Consider the following 25,099-nt stretch of genomic DNA (forward strand, 5'->3'; position numbering starts at 1 on the left):
GTGTTTGTTCCATACCTATACATATATTACTCAGTGCCTTCTATTTTCACGCTGCCATATACAATTCACACAAAAAGTAGTTTGAAAATTGCCCATGCTAGTCTGATCAATCAAACACCACCTTTTTACCCTGGAAGGAAGCGGTCTTCTGCTCCTTGGCCTTCTTAGCGGCCTCCCACGAGGGATGCAAGGGCTTATTGTCCTCCGGTTTCTTCGGCGGCGCACCGCGCGAACGATCACCCTGGCGAGGCAATGCATTGGCCCCCGTCGGTCCCATCGCGCCCCCTCGTCCCTGGCCGCGTCTCCCGCGCGGGCCTTCTCGACCGTCCGTGGCACCCCGACGCATGTCCCAGCCACTGTCGCGATTATTCCTGCTCTTCTCCTTCTGGTTCTTGACGTGATTCGCACCGGAGCCGAACTTCTTCTCCCACAGGGCCCGACGCGCCTGCTGACCCATTCGGTTCTTGCGACGCGGAGCCTCTTCGACCTCTTCGGCCTCGGACTCGGAGCCGGAGAAGTACCCGCCCATGCTGAGAGAGGGGAGGAAGGTCGTGCTTGTAATTGGGGCGGCCGCAGCCTTCTTGGCCTTTTGCTTCTTGGCCGGCGGTGAGTCAGGCGAGGGAGATCGAGAGATGGACATGTCGGAGGGGAGTTTTGCGGTCGACAGATCGATCCCGCCTTCTGATCCATCCTCGCTCCCCGACTGCTCGTCTTCATCTTCAGAGTCCGGCGCAAGTCGCGAATCGAATTGAGCGAAGTCGTCGCTTTCTGCATCGCTCATTTCCTGATCCTCGTCGTCATCACCGCCCTTCCTCGATGCCGCGCCCAGCGCGGCACCGTCCTCCCCCTCGTCCTCCTCCCCGCTCTCCCCACCCGAAATATCATCCAGCTCTGCCTTCGACACTGACTTCTGCACCTTCGCATCGCCCTTCTTCTCCTTCCCCTTCGCATCCTTCTTCCCAGCCGGCGCATCCTTCAGGCCCAGCAAATCGCGAATCCCCGTCATGATATCCGGATACACATTCTTCACAGGGTTGGATTTATACAGTCGCGCCATGACGTTTGCCTCCGCGGGCGACTTGGGCCCCTCCGTCGAGATCTTCTTGCTCTTGTAGGCGTGGAATTCTGTGAATGCGATGGTTTCGGCGATGCGCTTTGTCTTGAACATTTGCTTGAGGAGGTATTTTGCGGCGACGATGGGAGGGTCTAGGCTCTGTACATTGATGAGTGATTAGCGAACAGCCTTGTAGGCGAAGGTACTAGGTGACTAGGTAGGTGAACAGGTAAAGAGGTGAGGCGCATGCACCACCTCCCCCGAACCGCAAAACCGAAGAATAAAAAAAAAAAGAAAGACGAACGAACCTTCAACACCTGCACCTCCTCCGCAAGTCTCTTCAATGTCTCATCTCCTCCCTGGCTCTTGGCCGTCTTCTCTCGTCGTCCGAGTTTCTGTCTTTCGAACCCGCGCGCCGTCTTGAGCGCTCGAGCGAGGAGTTGCACGCCTTGGTCGAATTTCTGGCTGAGTCGGATCGTCTGTAAGCTGTGGGAGGGCGCGGAGTCGCGATCGGAGAGTTTGCGTTTAGGCATGGTGGTGAATGTCTGAGTATCGGAGGGGAGAAATATAGGAACTGAATGTGAAGACTAGGAGGAGCGTGATGGTGGAAAACTGCAAAGTCAAAGCGAAGTAAATTGTAGATCGAGGTTTCGTTAGATTGATTTGCTTGGAGGATGTGGAGTTGCCCGGCCGGTCGGTCTTTTTTTTTTTTTTTTTTTTTTTTCCCCTTCCTGCGGTTCGGAGGTGCCAAGAAGTGTCGTAGCTCTGGCGACTGTCTTACTATCGGGCTTTTCTGGTTGGTTGATGGGTGTACTTTATTTTTTATGTTGATTGTGCTCCTTGACTTTGCTAATTTGATCAATTGGGAGAGGAAATGGCGATTCTGTGGTGAGTTTATTCGTATACTGCTGAGTGCTCGACTCGGTTCGTAGAGCTCCAGCTACTCGTACAGCTCTACATATCTCGTTGAAAATCCCAACAAACTGAATTCCACTCGTAGACTGGTATGTACATACAAACAGGAAAGAAAGAAACAAATACGATTACATCTCTGCTCTATTTCTTTTCCTCCTCCTTCTCCTCGGGCTTGGGGGTAGGAAGCTTGAACTAGATATTAATCAGGATTAGCATCTCATCTCATAGATCCTAGGTAAAAGGCAATAATGAACAAGGCCGGCCTACCGATTCAGGAGTCTTGTCCTTGCCCGGACCAACGGGCTCCCACGCAGCGCTACCTCCCTCGAAGTTCCGGAAGGCTTGCGTCAACTCGAGCGGCTCGATGACAATGCGTTTCTTCTCCTCGTCGTACCGCAGTTCCGTGTATCCGGTCAAGGGGAAGTCCTTGCGCAGCGGGTGTCCGTCGAATCCGTAATCCGTCATGATGCGGCGCAGATCGGGGTGGCCCGAGAAGAAAACGCCGAACATGTCGTACACCTCACGCTCGTACCAGAGAGCGCCCTCGAACAGACCGGTGATACTGGGCACGGGGCTGGCCTCGTCGGCGTAGGTCTTCACCCGGATGCGGGAGTTGTAGCGGACGCTGAGCAGGTTGTAGACGACCTCGAAGCGCTGGTCGCGGGTCGGGTAGTCGACCGCCGTGATGTCGGAGACCTGGGTGAATTCGGCGGCGGTGTGGTTCTTCAGGAAGCTCATCACAGGCAACACGCTGCCGGGGGCAATGTGAAGGGCCAGCTCATCCTTCCACACGGAGAACTGCTGCACGTGCTTGGGCAAGCACGACATGACATACTGGCCGTATTGGTGCAGGCTCTCGGCCTTGTCCTGGTACTTGTCGGCTTGGTTGATGACGGGAGCGCGGAGAGGGCCCTGGGCTATGCATCACGGGATTTGGTTAGTCAATGGCAATGGTCCGGCATCCAAAGCACGCAATTGGCAGGGTCGGAGGGCCATACGAGGACGCTGGGCCTGGCGCATGTTGGGAACATCCGTCGCGGTGGCCTCCTTCACAGCAAACTGCAGAGGGGTCGACGAGAAGGCACGGCTGGCTCCGGAAGACCGCGCGGCCGAGGCCAGGGAACGGCCAGTCCCCAGCCGCATCAGAGAGCGAGCAGAGGCCATGGTGACGAGGCAATGGCGGAGAAAGTCGAGGTAGCGAGGAAGGACGGTGGAGAGTGGAGAGGGAGGGGGGAAAGAGACGCTTCTACACTTCGCTTTGGCAGGGAGCTTTTCCGGGCGAAGGTTTGGGCCCCGTGACCGTCACGTGCCGGGCTGACATAAGGCCACGGTGCAAACACGGCAAACCACGCGCAAACCCAACCAAAGCTTCACTTCTTCTCTTCGCCTTCCATCTCGTCTCTTCTCTCTGCTCTGCTGCATCTGCCTCGTCACCCCCCTCGTCCCTCCTCTCTCTACCCCACGTCGATTGATCTACAATTACTGGGATCTCGTTCTCTAATTCTCCTATCACTTCCCCTTTCGACGCGAGATTCTCCTCTTTTTTTTTACGTATTCTTAATTCTACCTCATTTAGTCCTTTTCTTTCTCTCTTCCCCCCCTTCCACCCCGGTTGGTTGATGGGTGTTTCGGTTTGAATCGCACAACCTTACTTCTCTTAAGTGGTTCATAATCTCATATACTTTCGTCAAATATGTCAAATCGTCAACAGATAGACTCCGTCATTGATGATGACGATGAGTTTTGGTACGTTGTGCTGTCTTTTGGGCTAACCCGTGCTGGACTCGTTAGGCTGACAACTTCACTTTCACCTAGCCCTCTTTGCATTGAAGAATTTGATTTGTCGGACAAAAACTTCAAGCCGTGTCCCTGCGGGTATCAGGTACGGTGCTCTGCTCCTTCGTTCCCTCCTTATCCTCGGCGCTAGATCCCACCACCGTCCTGGCCTTTGCGACATAAGAATCTAACCTCGGCCTCCAGATCTGTCAATTTTGCTACAACAATATCAAGACCCATAGCGAAGAAGGTCGATGCCCCAACTGCAGGCGGCCTTACGATGACAGTACCATACAATATAAGGTCCCCGACGCAGACGAGTAAGTGCCTCTCCGAGTTCCAGCCGTGTTGGCTTTTCATCCGGTTCTTGGCACTAACTTCGCTCCCCGCGAAACTAGATTCAAAGCCGACTTGGCCTTGAAGCATCGAAAGGCCGCAGCCGCGAAGAAGAAAGAAGCGGAAAGGCGCGAGATCGAAGCATCCAGTCGCAAGAATTTGGCCGGTGTTCGCGTTGTGCAAAAGAACCTGGTCTACGTGATCGGCCTCAACCCCACAATACGTGACGAAAACCAGCTTTTGCAGACACTCCGTGGAAGAGACTACTTTGGCCAATACGGCGACATCGAGAAGATCGTGGTCAGCAAGGCAAAGCCTGGCGGCAACCCCAACCAGGGTATCGGCGTCTACGTGACCTACGCGAGGAAGTCCGATGCTGCAACCTGTATAACTTCGGTGGACGGGTCAGCGAACGGTGATCGGGTCCTGAGGTAGGCCCATCTCCACGTATATTCTATGTCTGTCAATATGGAGTGGACTAACTGTGAACCAGGGCGCAATACGGGACAACGAAATACTGTTCTTCCTTCTTGCGTAATGAGCAATGCCATAACCGGAACTGCACCTTCTTACACGAAACGGGCGAGGATAGCGACAGCTATAGTCGGCAGGATCTTTCTTCGATGAACACTCTTTCGAGCCAACGTCCGAATGCCTCCCCTAGCGGTCCGACCCATTCCGTTCCTTCGCACGTCACCCGCTCATCGGCTCAGCCGATCTCACAACCGATGCGCCGCCAACCAAGCAAGGATGATGCTACCGGCAGCCGTCCGCCTGACGGGTCAGCTTTGCCGTTGTCGGCGAGCTGGGCCAACAAGGACGCTCCCATTAACCGCACGAGGCGCGCTAGTTTGACCGGCAGCCAACCTTCGCAAAGCCCTCGACCTGCCATGGCTACCGTTGCGACAGGAACCGAGGAGCCAAAGCGAGCCGACAAACAACCGGTGAACGCGCCGGGTCGCCAAACGCCGTCGTTGCCCAACCCACCCTCAGCCCCTCAATCCCCCGAAGCACCTCCACCACCGTCCGAACCCGAAACGCCTCTGCTGGATAATTTGATTAAGGCCGTCAACTCTCCCGAGTTCAAGTTCGTCTTCTCGACGGCTGGTCTGCCAGCAGAGGAGATTGCTCTCATCGAAAATCACCCCTCGTTCATCGATCCATACGGGGGTGTCAAGCGCCGGGCTATGCGGGAGAGGGCAGAAAAGGAACGTGCCAAAAGAGAACAGGAGCTGCTGCAATCGACCACTGCGGAAGAGGAGTCTCGCGAGAGCGGGAGTTTGCAACTTGGTGGAGAACCAGATGATCCTCATCCCGTCAGAGGTCGTGGGAGTCGCGAGTCCCACGGCGCCATTCAGCCCCCGTCCCAACAGGGCACAACCACGAACTCCACCGTCGGCTCGCCAGTTTCTGCGGCAAGCCATCAGTTCCAAGGCCTTAATCTTGGCGGCCGCAGCCTGACTCCTCTCCAGCAGCAACAGCTCATGCTTCTCAAGTCCGCCAACAATCAGCAGGCCGGCATCGTGGATCCGATACAAAGTGGACTTGGCTCCGCTGCTTTTGATCAAGCCCAAGTCCGGCAAGGCCTCTTGCAGAGTCAGATGGCTCAGTTCAATGCCTTGCAAGCGCAGAACCGTCAGAATTCTCGATTCTCTTTCGCCAACGAAGCCGGTTCTAAGAACCTTCCCAATGTCCGCATGCTGAACCAACAGGCGTCTTTGATGCAGTCCGCAACACCCAATCCCCTGGCGGCTCCCAGTCCTCAACATGGGCTCGGCGGCAATTTCTACACCAGTGGCGTCCAGGGCCCTCCCCCTGGGCTGAAGACGGCCGGCACGCCCCCCATCAGCGGCGGAGGAATGTTTGCTCAAGGGCACGGATTCACTAGTTCCAATCTTGGACTCGGTGGTAATGTCGGAAAGCAGGAGGCTAATCCGGAGTTGATGCGCGAACTGCTGCGAGGCCGCAGCGGGACGAACCCCAGTGGACTACAGGGGCAGGATGCCGCAAAGCGTGAGTTCATGTTTCCTTTCCTCCAACAGCACCAGACCCCCCCTCCCCTGACTCCTGCCAATGGCCTTCTCAGCTCTTTCTATGGCTCTCAGGCGGGGAATATCTCCGAGGCTGGGTCACAGAAGCAGAAGAAGAAGGGGAAGAAGCACAGACACGCTAACACTTCCTCCGGCGGAGGCGGTGTAGTAGATCTTGCGGACCCGAGTATCCTGCAGGCAAGGATGCACCAGGTGGGTGCTAATGCAGCTGCTGGACAAGCATTGTATGGGAGTCAGGGTCAAGGTGGGTACAATCACTCCATGATGTACGGAGGCGGGTTCAACCGTTGGTGATTGTTGCTTCCCTCTCATCCCTATCCTCTGCTCTCTCTTCCTCTTCTTCCCTTTTGCCTATCCTTCTTGATTCCAGTTTTTTGCAGTTTCCTTTTAATGACCATCTCCTTGTTGCATTTCTGTTCATGACGCGTTTTCCCCTTCTACCCTTCATGACATGATATCATATTTCTCTAGATGGGTGCAGGATATGAGTTTGTTCCTTCTGTCCTCGGATGTGATTTTGCTGAATCTCTTTTTGCGACATGTTTCCTTCGTCATTTCAATTGTTTTTCTTTTGTCCACTCTGCAACGAAGCATTCAAGCAATCGGCTCTGAAAAGAACAAGATTATTCGGGCTTTGGCGTACCTTTGGCGTTGTTGAAAATTATGGAACCTGTGTTGTGTTTTACCCTGACACCTTTCTGTCCAATTGCTCTCGATTCCTTTTTTGATGTGTTCTCCGTGCCCTCTGACCTTGTCCTTTTTTCATGGACTGGAGGGCGACGTCCCTATTGCATGAACCCGTGGACACCCGGTCCTGGTGGCGGTCGTATGTATGTTCTTCATTTTTTTGCATCCAAGCTGGCTTGAACTATCAGCGCCTTGGTGGCCCCTTCGGCACGGTCATGGTTTATGTATGTTAACCTCCCTGCCCTTGGCTTTGATAATCTCAAGGCCGGGTGCTTGTCTACTTGAAACCAATTTCTCACAACCACTGTTCATATAGACATCGTCCCTGGTGTGTCCGTCTGGCAACATGGCCGGGGCACTTTGATGTAATTAATCTGCCAGCCCTCTTTTCGTATCTTGTGTTCTTTTCTTTTCTTCCGGACGGTGAATCCCATCGGCCGATCCTTTTTGTCTCATGTTTCTGTCTGGCACGTGCATTGCGTTGGTCATTCTTTCGTCTTTCACGATTTTCTCTTCCTTTCGCTTCGTCTTCTGTTAATGTCTCACTTCCTCCATGGCACCCATGATTTATTGACATGACACTTCAGCTAACCAATGTGCGTTAGTGGACGAGGAATTCCCTCCGCTTGGGGCTGCTTCCAAGGACAAACGCGCCGTTGATAGCTTTGGCTTCCTAGTGCGGTCGCATATTCAGAGTGATTCCCAGAGCTCAGCCCGTGCTGGCACCCCAACCCTTCCGCCTGGACTTCCTCTGCCTCACTCTCACCCGGCATCCGCTCTCTTCCAGAGTCCCTTGAACCCTTCGAGTCCGACCTCGTCGGTTTCAGTCCTCCCGCCAGGTCTTAACATTCCTCTTTCACGGCTAGGGACGCCTTCTCAGGGACTTCAGGACTCGACATTCCGTGCCGCCTCTCCTGATCTGAAGGACACTCCGGATGCTGCACCTCCCTCTCACCGCACTAAAAACGTCTCAGAGATTTCTTTAGGCTCCCCGGTCCCTAAATCGGCCAGCAAAGCTCGCTCCCAAGGAAAGGATGATATGACCGTTTCCAATGACAAGAAAGGTGGGAAAAAGGCCGAGGCATCAACCCAAGACAAGACTTCCTCAAAAAGCAAACCGATGAAGCTAGACCTGCCGCTGCACACATCTCATCCTCAAGAGCCCTCTCCTTCCAAGGTCGAATTCTCCAATCAGACATCGTCCAGCCATGTCCCTGCGCCGACGTCTGCCATCGGCTCTCGTCCCAACACTCCCTTGACTGCGGCATCCCGTCTGTCTGACTCTTCGGCTCCACGTCAACCTCGCGTCCTGCGGGTTGTAGATACGCCAAAAGCGGAGACTCCGCCTCCTGTTTCCGCAACGCACTCCCACTCATCCCAGCCGATTGTGACCAAAACGCGTTCCAGACGGCCCAGCATTTCCTCTCTTAGCCGTCCTGACACACCCGGTGACTTCGGATCCGAAGCGGATCTCTACACTTCTGCCTCTGTGTCCCGTGCCAACTCGCCTCCTGCCTCGTCTCGGATCGGTTCCGCCCCGGTTCGATCCATGACTAAGAGTCAGGTCAAGAAAGAGCGCCGCCAGAAAGCAAAGGACGCAGAGGCCAAGAAACATGAAGAAGCTTCGGCGTTGGCAGCGGAACCTGTGCAGGCACCCATCGTCGGAAGAAAGCGCAAGACTAAGAAGGCCCCGGCCAGCCAGACCGAGACGCCGTCGCCGGCTCCTGAGAACACCAATGAGTCCGCCAAGCCTGCTGCCCCTGCTGGAGATGACAGTGTCGACAAGGTCGATCCAAAGACCGAGACCAAGAAGAGCAAATCTAAAGAGAAGCCGAGGGATCAGAAGGCTGCCCCCGTGGAAGTGAAGGAACCTCCCGCCCCGAAGATTGAAGCTTGGCGCTCGAACAATACGGTGGAACAGTTAATCAAGGACTCTGAGGCTACTGGCGTTTCGATCAAAGACCTCTTTGCAGAACGGACTTTGCCTCTGCCCGTATTGCTCGCCGAACTCCACAAGTCGGGCAAACTCGATCTCAATACGCATCCCCTTTTCAACCCGCCTAACCTCAGCCAGCGCGTTGACATGAAGTGCCATGGCAATGACTACGATATTTTAAAACATCCCTTCGAGCTGACCGAGGAGCATCGCAAGGCCTTGCTACGCGGCGAGCCCGTTCGTCTTAACGGCGATTTCAGCGAGCTGAAATATCGCTGCCTCATCACTCCGCGCGGCTGTGTTTTGCGCCACTTGTCCCGTGAGGAAGAGGACCGGTACTTGGAACTTGAGCGGAACTCTGCCCCCGATAGTGATCCTTTCCAGGAATACCCCGCCGAGTTGATCACCGAGCCCGATATTACCAACCGCAACGGTGGCCTTGACGCGCTCTTCGCCACTCCCGAAAACTTCAACATCTGCTGGGTGGACGAAACTTCGGCTGGGCTTACGTCGGCGTCTCCCACGGCAGGCTTGTCAGTGCCCGAGTCCTCCCTCATCTCCAGCGCCCCTGCCCCGCCCAACGTGCTCTCAGCGATGGAAGCGGACAGCACTCGCAGCCACAACTGGGCCATTGCCAACACGGCGGAATTGGTGAACGCCACGGCAACCTCTGTGCGATCGTTCGCAGCGGCCACAGCTAAGCACATGCTCGGAGCGGCAGGCGTTGTGGTGGGCAGTCTCCCGGACCTGGACGACGTGGTGGGTATGACCGACGAAGAACTGCGGGCGTTTGCCGTCAAGTCTCAGAAAGAATTGGAGGCGTCGCGCAAGGACTTTGATTCCATCGACAAGAAGCTCAATGCGTTAGTCAAGCGCAACAAGAAGCTTGCACAGCAGGCTCTGGCATCCAACTGATCATCATTGGGCGAAGACCCATGGATGCAATTCTCTATCATTTATTGTTCTACGTCATGAAGTCTGTACATTATGTTTTCTGTTTCATATCATTGCACGCTGTTGTGGTATTGCTCCTTTTTTCAGGTTGTCTGTGTACAATTACAAAGCCAGTGCTCATCCTGTAAGGCGTTTAACGGGACCAATTGAGCATAGAACATACCTTGAGGCAAATATTCCATGGCTTCATTCAACTCAGCCCCGTCCTACCTTGTAGCCTCGTCTTTAGGCGTTCAACGTAATGTCCAAAGTATTCCTGGTTGTACAGGTTGCCGATGAGATTATCGTGCCCGGCTTGTCACACTGCCTCTTGCCCTAGCTCAAGCTGTTGTATGCTTTGCCTGGTTGTGTTTATTCTATAATCACATGTGTTGATTCTCTTGTCCTACAGAAGCAAACCCTCCCAACCCACTTCTTATGCAACCAGCAGCGTGAACCTGTCCAATTGTCCATCTCGCGCCAGGATACAAGTCCCACGTCACACTGGGAGGCTACAGAAGACAGAGGTACAAATGATGAAATCAAATCACCATTCTTACCACGACCAGACAATATAAAGCGTCGTATGGTTCACACACATCACCACACCACCCCGAACCAACCGGAACATCCACAGCAACCCCCTCTCAACCACGATACCAAATCTTCAAGACCAAAGCCAAGCACAATGAAACTCCTATACATCCTCCCTGCATTGCTTACCACCGCCTCCTCCCTCCCAAGTCTCTCCGGCTGGTCCCTCACGTTCAACGACCAGATCTTCCACGACAACGGCAGCTCCGTCTGCTTCTGTGCCTTCATCGCCAATTCCACCGTAGTTCATATAGACGGCATCACGAACTTGTACGTCGTCAAGTTCGCCAGGGACGCTATGTGTCGAGATATTGTGTACTCGTGGAATGCGGATGGCGTGGCGCCGGCGGTTCAGGATACGCATAGTTTTCAGGTTTTGAGGGTTTGGAATGATCCGGGGATGGTTTGATCAGGGGTCTAGCAGTGGGAGGCTGAAGCTAAAGATGTGCATTGTGGTTTTAGATGGGCATGATGCTGGTGTCTATGTTCTGCTTGAATGTCTGGGATTCAAGTGTCTTGGTAGTTGTAAGTGGGTGTAGGTATGTACCTGAATGAACTAGGACTTCTGGCAAAGCCTTAAGACCTCCGTCATATCCTGCGTCGTCTGTGGCGCACCATTATGAATGGCTCGCTTTCCATCCACGCGTCATTCACAGATTGGTCAATACCAAAACCAGTCCAATCGGCTTGTTTGGAGGTAGTTGGGTTCATCCTGGAAAGGCTGTCCTGCCGTTGAGTATGTCAACAATCTAACTCAGCCTCGTTGAAGAAAGAACCGTTCTTTTTGTAGATCGTTTTATATTAAACTTCAGTCTCCCCCTTTGTTCTGGATCATGGCACCGACAAAAACCATGAGAACGGCTGCGTATGCGATACACGCCGTGAAGACAGCCTCCAAGCTACTGAGATACCACGCCGCAAGCAGCCCAAAGATAGACACGCAACCCGTCGTTATTCCCAGCTGCAAGTAGAGCTCTTGCCTGAGAGCCAGCAGCCACATGGGTGCCACTAGAAAGGCACCGCCCACAAAGGCCCCGACGATCCTTGACCAAAGTCCCTTCTTTCGAATATGGCTTCGCGTGGCCCCGATGGGCCGTACTCCATATTTACTATTTTTCTCCCACGGTCCAGTCGGAATTGCGTGTTCTTTGAGCGCCTCCAGGTCCCTGGTCGACTTCCCATAACCGCCTATGAAGTACGACAGAAGATGCTCGTCATGGCGACGCTCGCTGGATACTATGAACGGATCGTTCTCGTGGCCGGAATACTTGGTCATGAATTCGTGGTCTTGGATTGCTTGGACTGGTTCATTGTCAGCATCATATACCCCTAAGTGCACACATATGAAACTGCTGCGCCGTACCGTATTTTCGAAAATGAGATTCCAAGCTCCTGGAGATCTCGCCGGCCCCATTGTCCAGGTTGAAATGGAGTTTGATCGCACTGTGGAGGAGTTTGGTTTGTAGGAATCTCATCTGCATTCGATGCATGTCGGCCAGGTTAACTCGGTAGCCATATTCGTGGTCGGGCAAAGTACGTCGTTTTCGAAGCCCCACGGCTCTTGCGAATCGATATGGCCACCGTGGGAGATATCGCGATTCCTCGGTCACTAGATCAACGAAACCATTGCGGTGGAGTTTGCGGACCTCAGTCCACAAGGCAGCATCTTCTTCCTGGGTTCTATGATCAGCGGGGCCTCCAAGATTGGGATCTCTGCCTTGTCCCGTAGCCATTTCTGTAAACCGATGCCAATGCCCTTGCTTAGATGGCAGGGGGAGGCTATGCTGTTCGGATGAGGAGAGGAGTCATGCGGCTGATTTCGGCTTATCATCGTACACTGCCAGCGCACCAGCTCTGCGGTGTAACTTGGCCTCGTGTTGCTGATTCTTTGAGGTCATCTATGTTTCTTTTTGAAAGCGTCGAATGATAGGGCCTAACCGCTCGATGATCGGTTTATAGATAAGCCCGTACTGCTGCGGGCTTCGGACTGTATTTTGGATTCCAGAGAAGACTCCAAAGCCAACAGAAACCCCGACAGACACCGATTGTCTCAAAGGTATGGCTTCCGTCCCTTTCGATGTCTTCGGAGGACAAGGGCCTGATACCTCGAAGGAAACCACGGGATGGCGCCCCTACTGCCAATGCAGGAAGGTCCTGTTGAAATCAAGCTCTCCAAGGTGGAAGGTGAAGATAGATTACTACTTGAATATGTTGACTCAGAGGATTGACGGTTGGTTTTGAGAGATTTGCACATACGATGCCTCCGTTCGAACGAGGCACCCAAGATTTGGTCCGTGGCAGACAACGGCATCCTCATAAACGTCGACAAAGCATACCCAGTTGAGCTCGTAAATGAGCGCTACCAACTTGGAGACCTGACGGGGAGTGATGACCCGTTAAAAACAATTCTTTCCTTCGGCAGGCGAGTGCAGATACGGGGATCTATTATCGCCAATGTCTTCGAGATTGACACCAAATATGATTATTCGGTTTGGTGGTTTTGGATATCTGCGCCTCCCAGTGCTCACAAGTCAAGTGAAGTTAGATGGATCAGATGATGTTTGGTGCAATGTGTTTTTCTGCGATAGGCTTCCATGTTTCGTCTTTCTTCTTTCATTCATGTCCCATTTGCTCATGTCAAGATTGTCTAGTTCGAAGATCTGTTTCAATATCATGCAAACGCTATGTTGACCCTCCCCAATGGTACTTTCCGAGCGATGCCTCTTTGATTTGAACAATGTATGTACTCGAGACGTCCAACCGGTCGCCTCTTCTATATTCCGTTGATCCCATCTTTGTATTCCCGCAAATCGTATTCCTCCGGGTACGCTTCCAGAATGCGCTTAAGCTCCTTCATCTGGGCCTGGGCCTCCTCAGTGACTTCTTCGTAGACGCCGTGGAAGGCCTCGCGAATCGGCGGCTTCTTCTCCCGCTCGGCCTCCCCGAACTCCTTCAGGACGTTCTTGCGGTACTGCTCGCGTGTCTCCCGCTCCATGTCCTCGTTCCACAAGCCCTCGTTCTCCAGCCACTTCCGCAGCCGGATGATCGGGTTATCTCTGCGTTTCCAGTCCTCGACCTCGACTCGAGCCCGGTAGGCGAAGCTGTCGTCGCTCGTGCTGTGGTGTGAGACGCGGTAGCTCATAGCCTCGATGAGCACCGGCTTGCCGCCGTCCGAGAGGGCGATGCGGCGGGCCTCGCGCATGGCTTCGTACACGGCGAAGATGTCGTTTCCATCGACGCGGATCGTGTCGATGCCGTATCCGATCCCGCGGCTGGCAATGCCGTCGCCTCGGTATTGCTCAAGGGTCGGCGTAGAAATAGCATATCCGTTGTTTCTGCAGATGAACACCACCGGACATGATCGGGTAGCTGCGATGTTCAGACCTGCGTGGAAGTCTCCTTCACTGGCCGCGCCTTCGCCAAAGTAGCAAGCCACGATACGGGGTGGCGTGTCGGGGTTCTGGAGGGCCTGTAGTTTTAGAGAGTACGCGGCGCCTGATGCTTGGGGAATTTGCGTCGCAAGTGGGGAGGATATTGTGTGCTGGTGAAGTTAATCAGCTTTGCCAGTTCTTCCTGCTGAAGAACATGGATTCCACCTACTGTGCGCGGATAGTGAGATCCATAGTGAACGGGCATGTTGCGTCCCCGGCCATTGTCATGACAATTGGCAAATAATTGGCTCATGAAGTCCTTGAGTGTGAATCCTCGCTGTTGGAAGACGCCCGTTTCACGGTACTGGGCGAAAACTACGTCGTCCGGGGTCAAGGCGGCGGCGGAACCGACGCTGATACCTTCCTCTCCGGCAGAAACCTGCAATTATGAGTTAATGGCTCCAGAGTCGGAGGTTTCACGGTAAACTTACCATGTAAAAGCTTATCCGGCCTTGTCTCTGCGCCTCGAACATGACCACATCCATCACGCTCACTGAGGGGCATTAGTGCCAGGTTCCGCACTGGTAATAAAAACAACGATACCACTAACCTGACAGCATATTCTTATACCACGTGAGGATCTCCTCATTTGACAGGTTCAGGGGTTTCCGACTCTTATCAACCAGCACGCCGTCGGAATCCATGACTCGGTAGGTAGGGATATGGGACGATTCGGAGGGATTGAGGAAGGCCATCTCGGTTGTGAACTTGCTGTTTACAGCGCCCGGAAACCGGACACTATACACCCGAATCCATCAGTTTCAACTCTCGATTGGATCTCGTTTATTTGTGACTTACCGGTCCGAGCCAGGGCGCTGGGAAACAGAACTCCCCCATCGTCGAGGCGTGGCGGACAGGACACGGGGGCCCCGCGAAATGCATCTTAGGAGACTCAGCGACATAGTGCCAGTGTTCCGAGAGAGCAATTGTCGAGAAAGCTGGAGAGGACGAGGGGAGGGGAGGGCCATAAAGGCCGGGCAGGGCAAGTCTGGGGAAATGCGGAGGAGGCGGTTGGCCGCGGCCTTCAACGTCATGCCAATCCCGCCAATAGCCGCGCTGACTCAGCCGCTTATCGTCTCCTCCGCACGAGATGTGGTCTAGCCGCAATGGGTTAGACTCATCTTCTAGAAGTATGCGAGTCACTCTGCTTTCCCTTTCCTCTCTCTTGTTCATCTCTCCCAGCCCGAAGGTGCAACCTGCAAATGCCTGTGCTTCCAGGATCTTATGTCCCGGTCTCAATCAGAATGGCTTTCGCGCGCATCGCTAAACTCCTCTGACGGGTCGGCAATCAGCCCGACTTGCAGGTCTTCTTGCATCCTATTCGACCAGCAACCACGGGGTGCTACCTTACCTACATAAACATCCTCATACGGATCAGTCTTCCGTGGGAAGGTTCCATGGAACTGACAAGCACCATCTATTTTATCGGCTTCAGCAGAAAGATAGTCTCCTCACACCAATCAAGATGTGCCCTTGCACAGCTCAATTCAGTCAGTCACAGCATTAGCCAGCCAATAGGTGCTCTGTCCTATTTTTTGCCCACTCCGCCTTCTCAAAACTGGCAGGTTCCGTCAAGTAGGTGTGATACAGTGCATCAAAGATTGCTTGCCTTGGATTAGGATTTGGATCAGGCCCACGCTCTTCACTATTAAAACCTTCGGTGTGTGCGGTCAATGCTTTTTAGCTCACCCAGTACCTCCCATTTTCACTGAACACCATAACCTCTTCGGGACACGACTGAAAATGGGGCCACTACTGCTATTGCTTTTCTGTATTCTGTCTGCTATACAGGCACAGACCATTCTCTCCTTGAGTGATGCGAAGTGGACTATCAGTAGCCCCGCTCTGAACCGTACTGTGCCCGGATATCTGCCATCGCATGTTCACTTGGATTTACTGAAGGCTGGGGTGATTAGTAAGTAGATCTGATCTCCATATTGAAGGACGAAACTAATCACTTCGGCAGATGATCCGTAAGTGAAGCATATCCTCCTTACGGAACCGGCTTGACTGACTTGCTCGAAAAGCTACTATCGTCTGAATGATTTTGATCTGCGCTGGATTGGTGATTCCAATTGGACCTATACTAGTGACCCGATACAGGGCCTGTAAGTGGCTCTGTTCTCAACAACCTTACTTGTGAACTTAAATATCTGACAACGACTTAGAGCGGGAAAGTCTGGATCTACATGGCTTGTATTTGATGGTTTGGACACGTTCACGACCGTCTCATTCTGTGGGATACATGTAGCTTCCACAGACAATCAATTCCGCCAGTACTACTTCGATGTCTCTGGTATCCTGAGACATTGCACGGGGAGTCCTGTCGTAAGTCTCAATTTCGGCAGCGCGCCGGCAATTGTGGACAAGCTTGCCCAAGGTTACGACACGATAGGTATGTTCCTGTTGCTTTTACACTTGAACATCGTACTGATCACTCTATATTCGACAGAGCTGCCCCTGCCACCTAACTTTGAGCTTTCCAATCGATGGCACATGCGCAAACAGCAGTCTGATTTCGGATGGGATTGGGGTCCGGCTTTTTCTCCGGCCGGCCCCTGGAAACCTGCATACATTGTACAGTTTGACAAGTCGGGTAGTATCTACGCCTTAAATACGGACCTGGATATTCATCGGAAGGGTCAGATCAATCATTTACCTCCCGACCAGAACAAGCCTTGGGTGGTGAATGCTAGCGTTGATTTTCTAGGATCTATGCCTCGTAATCCGTCAATGTCGATTGAAATCAAAGACGTTGAGACGGATTTGACTCTCGTCTCAAAGGCCCTTGGCAATGTCACTGTTTCTAGCGGTTCTATCACTGGTGTCGCAGTGCTCGATGGCGTGCAGCCAAAGCTATGGTGGCCTCACGGTCTTGGATCGCAACCCCTGTACCGACTCTCAATCGCTATTAACAGCGATATGAAATCGCAGCCGATTATCTGCATCACCAAGCGAGTTGGTTTCCGCACCATCTTTTTCAATCAGCGCAATATCACGGAGCAGCAGCTTGCACAAGGAGTTGCCCCGGGTAGCAACTGGCATTTCGAGATAAACGGTCACGAGTTCTACGTCAAAGGCTCCAATTTAATCCCGCCTGATGCGTTTTGGCCCCGAGTCACCGAAGATAAGATGGCACGATTGTTCGATGCGGCCATTGAAGCTAATCAGAATATGCTCCGCGTCTGGTCATCGGGCATTTACCTCCCTGACTTCATGTACGATCTAGCTGATGAAAGAGGCCTGCTTCTCTGGAGTGAATTTCAATTCAGCGATGCCATGTACCCTGTTCATCAAAAGTTTCTCGACAACGTTGCTGGCGAAGTGCTATACAACGTCCGCCGCGTGAATCATCATCCGTCTCTGGCGTTATGGTCGGGTAACAATGAGATCGAAGGGTTCATACTCCTCCTGATTAACGCTACACATCCAGAGGATTCTCCACGGGCTATCGGAGAGTACGAGGCGCTGTATATCAAACATATAATGCCGCTGGTATACGAAAATACTCGCTCTATCTCCTACAGTCCCAGCAGTGCGACAAACGGCTATCTAGACATCGATCTATCTGCATCCATCGCCATGGTCGAACGCTACAACAACACCACCTTTGGACACTACTATGGCGCCACGGAATATTACCAGTACAACAGCCGCGTTGCGTTCAACCTCTCCGTCTACCCGGTGGGCCGGTTCGCAGTGGAGTTCGGGTACCATAGTATGCCTAGTCTTCAAACCTGGCAGCAGGCACTCGATCCCTCTGACCTGCACTTCAATAGTTCCGTTATAATGCTTCGGAACCACCACTACCCTCCCTCCGACAGAAACACTAGTAACTTCCACAACACATCCATCGGCATGGGCGAGCTAACCATGGCCGTGGAGCGATACTACCCCATTCCCAACAAACAAGACCCCGTCGCGGATTTCAGCGCCTGGTGTCACGCCACCCAGCTCTTCCAGGCGGACATGTACAAGACTCAGATCCAGTTCTACCGACGCGGCAGCGGCATGCCCGAGCGACAGCTCGGAACCTTGTACTGGCAGCTCGAAGACATCTGGCAGGCGCCGACGTGGGCGGGGATCGAGTACGACGGACGCTGGAAGGTCCTCCACTATGTGGCCCGGGACATCTACAAGCCGATCATTGTCTCCCCGCTCGTAAACTCCACCGTCAACTCTCTAGATATCAACGTCATCTCTGATCTCTGGGAACCGGCCACCGGTACCGTTCGTCTTACCTGGCTCAATCTCAGGGGTAATCCGATCCCTGCAAATGCTGGCTCACCGACGTCGATCCCGTTCGATGTGGGTGCTCTCAACACGACTAGGGTCTATAGCGCCGGTCTGGACAAGCTCAGGCTAGCTGACCCACGAGACTCGATCCTTCTGATCTCTCTTGAGGCCAAGGGACGTCTGCCCAATACGAAAGAAACCATCTCTTTTACCCACGAGAATCACTTCGTCCCGGTGCCTCCGAAGGACCTGAAACTGGTAGATCCCGGTCTTAAGCTTTCATATGAGAAGGGCTCTGATATATTTACGGTGGAAGCTACATCCGGAGTATCCTTGTACACTTGGTTAGATTATCCGGCCGGTCTGGTGGGTTATTTCACTGAGAATTCATTTGCTCTGGCTCCGGGCCAGAAGAAAGAGATCGAATTCGTTGTCCAGGTGGATAGTGAGTGTGATGATTGGATGGATAAAGTTACAGTGCAGAGCCTTTGGGATCAAGCACTTCGAAACTGATCAGCCACCGTGGTCGTATTTTCCTTTTGACTGTCCAGTCCGCTGCTCTTGTCTCATGATTTCTTTTCTGAATCGTCAATAATAGTTTACGGGAAACCGCGAGTATGTAACTGCATAGAAATAGCTTAGTTGTCTACTACCATTTGTTATCAAATATCTTCCCATCCACGTAATTCACCAACTCCTGCACCGGGGGTAGTTCAGCTCTCCCTACTCCAAAGAGTGCCCCCTTCCTCATGACCTCCCGATAATTCTTCCCCGGAGAGATCTTGCCCAGCACATACTCCCGACGGGTTTCCACGCGCGTCGGCACAGGAATCGAACGGCCCACGATAGCCTCCATGCCCTGCCACGCAAACGTGATAGCTTCCTTCGCCCCGGCGGGTATCCCAGCATCATCTAGCATGCAGATCTTTGTCTTGGGGTAATTCTTCTGGATATACGCCGTGATGTTCGGGTTATACGCGCCGCCACCGCACATGAACAGCTCTTTGATGTCCATCCCAGCAGGTGCATACCGCCGATAATGGTCGACGATAGCCTGGGCCGTGATGCGGGTGACGGTCGCGACGACGTCGTTAGGCGATAGGCCCCGTTCCTCGGCTTTCCGGATAAGGTCGAAGGCTAGGGTATCACGGAAGACCTCGCGGCCGGTGGTTTTGGGTGGGTCGAGTTGGAAGTACGGATGGTTCAGGAACTCGTCCACGAGCGTCTGGTCCACTGTGCCGCGGGCGCCCATCTCGCCGTCCTTGTCGAATTCCCGTGACCCCTGTGTGTAGTGTCGTACCACGGCGTCTATGTACACGTTCCCTGGCCCGGTATCGAAATCGTAGCACTCGCTCACGCCGCCGTGGGTGTCGGGCGGGATGAAGCAGACGTTGGCGATACCGCCGATGTTCTGGCACGCGCGGAGCTTCGTGGGATGGTGGAGGAGCAGGGCATCGAAGAAGGCGATCAACGGGGCGCCTTGTCGACCTGCTGCCTGGTCGCTGACGCGGAAGTCCGTGACGGTGGTGATGCTGGTGCGAGAGGCGATGAAGGAGCCTTCGGCCATGGTGAGGGCGCTTCGGACTTGGCCTGTTTCCGGCATGGAGAGCAGCCAGATGGTCTGGCCGTGGGATCCCACGATGTCGATGGTGGAGATGTCGATGTCGTGGGATTTGCAGGATTGGAGGACGGCGGATGCGAAGGTCTCGCCGAGGATCACGTTGATTTCAGATAATTCTGATGGGGAAGTCTTGTTGTGAAGGATTATGTTCATGACTCGGCTCTTGATGGTGGGCTCTAGAGGGATCTCGCCGTACTACTTTTTGTTAGTAAGGATTGCATTGCAAGGATAGATACAAGTCTGTATACTGTGTTTAAATTACCTTGAGGAGTTCGAAACGCATCGCAGACTCCGGTGTTTCCTGGTGAAAATGGCAAAGGGCGCAATCAATGCCATCCTGTAATTTTGCGAGGAAAGGATCAGCTCATTTTCCTTGTCCGATAAATCTATCCAAAGCTTCGTAGCTCACCATCGAGGTACCACTATTTAAACCGAGGACCGTTAGGTCCAGGGCCTGATGAGGAACATCCATTTTGTTGTCTTGCGGTAGAATAGAGTCAAGCAGAATATGCTGCGAGATGCACCGATCGAAAACCCCGCAGGCGTGACTTTTCAGTGAGGGGAACCCTGATGCAGCTGCTTAGCCTCTGGTTTGGTGCCCGAGATGCGCTGCTACGCCTGCAGACGGTGAATAAGGTGGTTGACAGACTGTCTGGTTTTCAACATCCGAGTTAGGGCTCAGAGCCACAGACTAACTGTGGGCATAGCAAGCCATCCATTGCCTTGATAGCCCATGCCAATCTTTTTTCCTTGATTGCTTATGTAGATATTCCACAGAATGTGCAATACCCCCATTTCTCAATGCAGCCTAAGTCTGCATAACACGGAAGATATATGCAAGGGATAGGTGGCTGCGTGTAGCAAACAGTTCGACCCTGCGATTGTGATTTCCTGTACGCTCAGTCCAACTCCCAAAGCTCACCAAAATGGGGACCACAATTTTGTGGCAGCAGCTTTCGTCCAAGCAGCTCAATCTCGCTATTCGTGTTTTCTCTCTCGTTTGTATTTTCTTCGAGGGATATGACCAAGGCGTGATGGGAGGAGTCAATTCGGCGCCGATATATGTCACTCAAGTGGGGATTGGAAATGCGGATGGGACTGTGACAGATGCGACGCATCAAGGTGGTCTTGTCAGTATTTATTACCTTGGGTGCATCTTCGGCTGCTTTGCAGGTGGCTGGTTAGCAGATCGAGTTGGTCGCATCAACGGTCTTTTTATCGGCTCGTTGTTCGCTCTTATAGGGGGCGCTTTACAAGCAGCTATCACCAGCTCAGACTTCATGTTGATTGCGCGCGTGATAGCTGGCATCGGCACAGGAGGTATGACTCTCATAGTTCATCTAGGTCACTTACAATTATGGCTTGTCGCTCACTCACCTCTGTCTAGCATTGACTGGAATAACCCCGGTGCTGGTATCGGAGACCTCTTCTGCGGACCATCGAGGCGGCTTTCTGGGTTATGTCTTCATCGCCAATTGTAAGATGACTTCTTTCCCATTCCTGAATTGGAATTGATGAAACTTTAGATCTGGGAATCTCCATCGCATATTGGTTGTCATTTGGCCTTGGCGTTTATCCAGGAGGGCTACACCGATTTTAGGTGGCGCTTTTTGCTTGCTTTTCAGTGCATTCCCGCTCTCCTCGTTGCTCTCTTTGTCAAGATGCTCCCCGATACTCCGCGATACTTGGCATCGGTTGGACGCAATGAGGAAGCTAGAGAGTTGTTAGCATTGATTCGAGGTCGCAGGGCCTCTTCTGATGTGATTGAACGAGAGTATTTGGAGATATTAGCTGCCTCACAAAACAGCAAACCCAGTTCGCCAATTCAATTTGCTAAAATCCTTCTTAGAAGGGGTGGCAAGCCTGGAACTAATTTAACTCGGAGGGCTTGGTTATGTGTTTTTCTTCAAATAATGGCATCTTGGACCGGCATCACGGTAAGTAGTAACGCTTGTGTGGACTCACTTGGGCAGTGCGCTGATCCATCACTTAAGGCTATCACAGCCTATTCTCCAATTCTTCTGAGTCAGGCTGGGTATAGTGAAATCACGCAGAACGGACTGGCTGGTGGTATTAACACCATTGGCATTATCGGGACTATAATCAGTGCGCATATTGTCGACCGCTTGGGCCGTCGACATTGCTTGATGCTTGGTTCCGCGATCCTATTTTCTGTCGAGCTAGTTGTAAGGGTCTCTGCACCGTTTGTGCCTCGCGTTTGCCTTTTGACAATACAATTAGGCTGGATCAGTGTATGAAGGTTCTCTTCGGAATCCTGACAAAGCCGCTCAGTATGCCCCGGCGGCTGTGTCGATGCTCTTCCTTTTCAACCTTGGGTGGGTGGAATCAGTCCGTTTCGTTTCAGCTCATTCGTTTTGCGCTGACTGATATGTAGATACGCTGCTACATGGGGTACAGTAGCTTTTCTCTTGCCGACAGAGATATTTCCTTCAGAAATGCGCGCCCAAGGCAATGGATTCGGCATAACGGGCTGGGCTGTTGGAGTTGGTATGACCACTCTCGTCAACCCGATCATGTTCGACAGTCTTCAGAGCCGGAGTTATTTCCTTCTTGCTGGTCTCAATCTTCTTTGGGTCCCCATAGTCTACCTCTTCTATCCCGAGACGCGCAACCGGTCACTGGAGTCAATCGAAGCCCTGTTTTCAACACCTAGCCCGTTCTACTGGGCCATGGAACGAGCCTACCAGCAGCATGGGAATGTGCTTGTGGAGCATGGCACCACCATCACGTCTGACGAGGAGATCAGCAAGTATATCATGGACCCGGGATATTCGCAGAAAGCGACTTGATGAAATGTATTTTTCTGGGCTGGTAATCAGTGGCATAGGTTCTAGTATGACTGTCCGAGAACCATATAGTTGATATGGACATCTGCAATGCGAAATGGGAAGGGAGAGACGGAGCAAACAGAAATTGGCCGAGTAATTTGATCAGTAGAGCCCTCGCCCTTTCTGAATACCCTATAGTGCTTCGATAAGTGCACGTGACATTGCGCTTCTTCGCCGGCCCGTGCAGATGCTCGGATGTAATCTCGTCTTGATCTTCCCCCGCCTGCATTTGGATCTGGCAATGAAGGCTTCCAGATATTCCTCTTCCCGTCAAAAGGCATGCCAACAGTGTTCAAGCGCCAAAGCAAGATGCGATCGTCAACGTGGACGTTGTGCGAGGTGCGCGCAACGTGGTCTGCCCTGTGTGTACCCTCAGGCAGCAGGCACTGAAGGACCCGTCGACCCCGAGGTTGTCGATGGCCGGTTACCCAGCCCATTCTCGACGTCCGACGTCTCCTCGCTCATCAGCTCCGATGCCCCACTCCCGGCCATGAATATGCAACAGGATCTCAATGCCGCAGGAGCCGAGCAGCTTACAGAGAGCATTCCCATCAATCACCTGAGAGCGAATCAGGCCAGCACGAGCAGCCTAGCTACTGGAAAAGAACGACCAGCTTTATCTACGCGTGTACCTGAAGGGCTGGATAGCCTCGACTTCTCAGCCCTTGAGCTGATCTGTCCCATCGACGACACTGCCATAAGCAATCGCTGGCTGAACGCTTATATTCCTATTCCTGGGCAGGCCGTCAAAGAGTATCCTGCCAACGTCACTGCTTTCATTTATCGAATGTTAAAGTCTTATGCCGCAATGGCAGCCCACGGTCGCGGCATTTTGCCATATGTTCATCTTACCCAAATGAGACCGCGACCGGCAGGGTCACCCCTTGCTTCTTGCTTGAGCCTGGTTAGAATATGCTCAAGCCCCCTGCCTGGCAGCGAAGCCACTGCAGCCAGCGTACTGCAACGAGAAATGTCCAACGTTTACGATCAACGTGATGAGCTCGATGACGAAAATCAGCTAGCTGCATTTCAAGCGTATCTAATCTACGCAATGGTACTATTCTTTCGACTCAGCGGAGCGTACAACGACGTCTTCCGCGGAACAATGATAAACCTCCAAAGCCTTGCCCGCTCTTCAGCTCGGCGTGGGCTTGTATGTGCGGCTGATCAACGACGGGTGCGACCCAGATGGGAAGAATGGATCGTTACTGAGACCAAACGACGAGCCGTCTATGTCATGTATCTTCTCGATAGCATCCTCTCAACACAAGAGGGCCTTCCCACCTTTCTCGGTACCGAACTTCGTGGACTGCCTGCACCAGCTAATAAGCTATTATGGCAAGCACAAAGTCGCTGTGAATGGGAACGCGAGTATAACGTCTACATGGCGGAATGGGCGGAAGGAGGCCTTACCATCGACGAACTTTGGCCTATACCTACTGAATCAGACGAGACATATACTACCAGAAGGCGAGCTAGGGTGGATCAATGGCTCGAAAATGTCGACGAATTCGGAACTATGCTTTACGCGATCATGAGCTGCACGCACGGTGGCTGAAACAAGATAAATTCTATCATACAACTTGTTCTGCTTCTATGATAAGTCGTACCATTGCATGATCATTGAAACCAGACCTAAACGTTTATTGTTGGTGCATGATCGAATCTAGTTCATTCTCTAAAGCACCAGTCTAGGATTTCCCAAGGGCCTGCAGAGCCTCGTCAAGTGTTATTGTTTTCAGGCCCATTTTTGGTAGAAGAGTCTCAAGCATCACTTTTGAAAAGGCTTCATTTTGGTCCACGGGTAACTCGAGCACATTGTCGGTTATCACATAAATGTTGAAATCCAAATCAAACAACCGATAGACGGTGCTCATCACGACGCCAGAGAGGGTTAAGCCGGACTGAGACACTCATGTTAGATCAATACGGGCAACGTGGTGGCTTTCGCTTACAATTATAACGGTATCGATACCCTGTGCCTTCAAGATCTGCTCTAGGCTGTTTCCCATGGTAGCAGACCATCTTGTTTTGTGGAGTACAACGTCTTTCTCGTCCAGTTTGAAACGAGGGTCGATCTGCACTTCCGGAGAGCCAACTTCGAAATTGCCAAACGGCGCGATCAGCTGGGCAAACGGCGCGTTGGCCTGCACTTCGGGCTGGGCGCGATTGAAGGCCAGCGTGGTAAAGATGGTCAAGGGCCGAGGGTCTTTCTGATGCACAGCATCGTTCCACACAGAGCAGTTCGAAATCAGCGCTTGCCCCTCGGCCGTATCCTGGGCGGCATTTATGAGAACCGACATCCAATCCAAATTCAGGACTGCATAATGTTCACCAAAGCTACCGGATGTATAGTTCGACTGCGCCGGGGGATCCATTTTAACGAGATGAAATGAAGCCAGATGAGAACGGCAACAAGCTCACTAGATACTTTGACGGGAGGTTTTGAAAACGATATCCTTCGGAATGTAGGGTCGTCTGTTTAGACTGCGATTTTCTGGTCATCTTTATTTAAGATGTCCATGCCAGCGGAGTTGAGAGTCTCAACTCCGGAACCCTATCGCGGGACTCCGAAGTCAGCTCCGGGCCAGGAAAACCGATCCTGATGTCTTGACGGAACATACGGTCGTTTAGGAAATATTTAAGCCTCATGGATTCCGACCGCTGGATCCTCTACCGA

General features: G+C 52.7%; 13 protein-coding genes across 13 annotated transcripts; 7 read left to right on the forward strand and 6 right to left on the reverse strand.

Moving 5' to 3' along the window:
- Window positions 1-106: 106 nt before the first annotated feature.
- LDX57_005575 (BUD22 family protein) lies at window positions 107-1,752 on the reverse strand (the record flags this gene model as incomplete). Its single annotated transcript, XM_046087261.1, has 2 exons — window positions 1,363-1,752; window positions 107-1,213 (listed from the first exon to the last, which is right to left on the reverse strand). The coding sequence occupies exons 1-2, from the start codon at window positions 1,585-1,587 to the stop codon at window positions 107-109; spliced, it is 1,332 nt and encodes a 443-aa protein (XP_045943228.1). The 5' UTR covers window positions 1,588-1,752.
- Window positions 1,753-1,780: 28 nt separating this feature from the next.
- On the reverse strand, window positions 1,781-3,216 carry ALI1 (complex I 30 kDa subunit family protein). The gene is made up of 3 exons (XM_046087262.1): window positions 2,968-3,216; window positions 2,237-2,886; window positions 1,781-2,161 (listed from the first exon to the last, which is right to left on the reverse strand). The coding sequence occupies exons 1-3, from the start codon at window positions 3,131-3,133 to the stop codon at window positions 2,111-2,113; spliced, it is 867 nt and encodes a 288-aa protein (XP_045943229.1). The 5' UTR covers window positions 3,134-3,216; the 3' UTR covers window positions 1,781-2,110.
- Window positions 3,217-3,662: 446 nt separating this feature from the next.
- NOT4_1 (CCR4-NOT core ubiquitin-protein ligase subunit MOT2) lies at window positions 3,663-6,426 on the forward strand (the record flags this gene model as incomplete). The annotated part of the gene is made up of 5 exons (XM_046087263.1): window positions 3,663-3,715; window positions 3,785-3,851; window positions 3,950-4,065; window positions 4,144-4,512; window positions 4,575-6,426. 5 exons carry the CDS (start codon window positions 3,663-3,665, stop codon window positions 6,424-6,426), a joined length of 2,457 nt encoding a protein of 818 aa, XP_045943230.1.
- An 847-nt stretch (window positions 6,427-7,273) lies between these two features.
- On the forward strand, window positions 7,274-9,670 carry NOT4_2 (transcriptional repressor general negative regulator of transcription subunit 4; the record flags this gene model as incomplete). The annotated part of the gene is made up of 2 exons (XM_046087264.1): window positions 7,274-7,286; window positions 7,425-9,670. 2 exons carry the CDS (start codon window positions 7,274-7,276, stop codon window positions 9,668-9,670), a joined length of 2,259 nt encoding a protein of 752 aa, XP_045943231.1.
- Window positions 9,671-10,274: 604 nt separating this feature from the next.
- On the forward strand, window positions 10,275-10,691 carry LDX57_005579 (uncharacterized protein; the record flags this gene model as incomplete). The annotated part of the gene is made up of 1 exon (XM_046087265.1): window positions 10,275-10,691. One exon carries the CDS (start codon window positions 10,275-10,277, stop codon window positions 10,689-10,691), a length of 417 nt encoding a protein of 138 aa, XP_045943232.1.
- A 399-nt stretch (window positions 10,692-11,090) lies between these two features.
- LDX57_005580 (uncharacterized protein) lies at window positions 11,091-12,015 on the reverse strand (the record flags this gene model as incomplete). Its single annotated transcript, XM_046087266.1, has 2 exons — window positions 11,091-11,584; window positions 11,646-12,015. The coding sequence occupies 2 exons, from the start codon at window positions 12,013-12,015 to the stop codon at window positions 11,091-11,093; spliced, it is 864 nt and encodes a 287-aa protein (XP_045943233.1).
- A 1,040-nt stretch (window positions 12,016-13,055) lies between these two features.
- On the reverse strand, window positions 13,056-14,615 carry LDX57_005581 (thiamine pyrophosphate-dependent dehydrogenase E1 component subunit alpha; the record flags this gene model as incomplete). Its single annotated transcript, XM_046087267.1, has 5 exons — window positions 13,056-13,823; window positions 13,883-14,092; window positions 14,145-14,206; window positions 14,264-14,451; window positions 14,512-14,615. 5 exons carry the CDS (start codon window positions 14,613-14,615, stop codon window positions 13,056-13,058), a joined length of 1,332 nt encoding a protein of 443 aa, XP_045943234.1.
- A 1,079-nt stretch (window positions 14,616-15,694) lies between these two features.
- Window positions 15,695-18,462, forward strand: LDX57_005582 (beta-mannosidase mndA; the record flags this gene model as incomplete). Its single annotated transcript, XM_046087268.1, has 2 exons — window positions 15,695-16,108; window positions 16,166-18,462. Exon 2 carries the CDS (start codon window positions 16,210-16,212, stop codon window positions 18,460-18,462), a length of 2,253 nt encoding a protein of 750 aa, XP_045943235.1. The 5' UTR covers window positions 15,695-16,108; window positions 16,166-16,209.
- A 136-nt stretch (window positions 18,463-18,598) lies between these two features.
- Window positions 18,599-20,042, reverse strand: LDX57_005583 (UPF0075 domain protein; the record flags this gene model as incomplete). The annotated part of the gene is made up of 3 exons (XM_046087269.1): window positions 18,599-19,765; window positions 19,833-19,907; window positions 19,980-20,042. The coding sequence occupies 3 exons, from the start codon at window positions 20,040-20,042 to the stop codon at window positions 18,599-18,601; spliced, it is 1,305 nt and encodes a 434-aa protein (XP_045943236.1).
- Window positions 20,043-20,496: 454 nt separating this feature from the next.
- LDX57_005584 (uncharacterized protein) lies at window positions 20,497-21,170 on the forward strand (the record flags this gene model as incomplete). The annotated part of the gene is made up of 3 exons (XM_046087270.1): window positions 20,497-20,890; window positions 20,958-21,047; window positions 21,097-21,170. The coding sequence occupies 3 exons, from the start codon at window positions 20,497-20,499 to the stop codon at window positions 21,168-21,170; spliced, it is 558 nt and encodes a 185-aa protein (XP_045943237.1).
- An 856-nt stretch (window positions 21,171-22,026) lies between these two features.
- Window positions 22,027-22,380, forward strand: LDX57_005585 (uncharacterized protein; the record flags this gene model as incomplete). The annotated part of the gene is made up of 1 exon (XM_046087271.1): window positions 22,027-22,380. The coding sequence occupies one exon, from the start codon at window positions 22,027-22,029 to the stop codon at window positions 22,378-22,380; it is 354 nt and encodes a 117-aa protein (XP_045943238.1).
- Window positions 22,381-22,606: 226 nt separating this feature from the next.
- On the forward strand, window positions 22,607-23,977 carry LDX57_005586 (Zn(II)2Cys6 transcription factor; the record flags this gene model as incomplete). Its single annotated transcript, XM_046087272.1, has 1 exon — window positions 22,607-23,977. The coding sequence occupies one exon, from the start codon at window positions 22,607-22,609 to the stop codon at window positions 23,975-23,977; it is 1,371 nt and encodes a 456-aa protein (XP_045943239.1).
- A 355-nt stretch (window positions 23,978-24,332) lies between these two features.
- LDX57_005587 (uncharacterized protein) lies at window positions 24,333-24,797 on the reverse strand (the record flags this gene model as incomplete). Its single annotated transcript, XM_046087273.1, has 1 exon — window positions 24,333-24,797. The coding sequence occupies one exon, from the start codon at window positions 24,795-24,797 to the stop codon at window positions 24,333-24,335; it is 465 nt and encodes a 154-aa protein (XP_045943240.1).
- Between the last annotated feature and the right edge of the window lie 302 nt (window positions 24,798-25,099).

The sequence above is a fragment of the Aspergillus melleus genome (genome assembly GCF_016097325.1).
Source record: "Aspergillus melleus strain CBS 546.65 chromosome Unknown contig3, whole genome shotgun sequence".
NCBI lineage: Eukaryota > Fungi > Ascomycota > Eurotiomycetes > Eurotiales > Aspergillaceae > Aspergillus > Aspergillus melleus.

Bases quoted from the DNA above. Each gene is read 5' to 3' on its own strand.
- ALI1 (XM_046087262.1), bottom strand. From the start codon at position 3,133: ATGGCCTCTGCTCGCTCTCTGATGCGGCTGGGGACTGGCCGTTCCCTG. The intron at 2,887-2,967 runs GTATGGCCCTCC...CGTGATGCATAG, and splicing joins GCGCCAGGCCCAGCGTCCTC to CCCAGGGCCCTCTCCGCGCT. The intron at 2,162-2,236 runs GTAGGCCGGCCT...ATTAATATCTAG, and splicing joins AGGACAAGACTCCTGAATCG to TTCAAGCTTCCTACCCCCAA.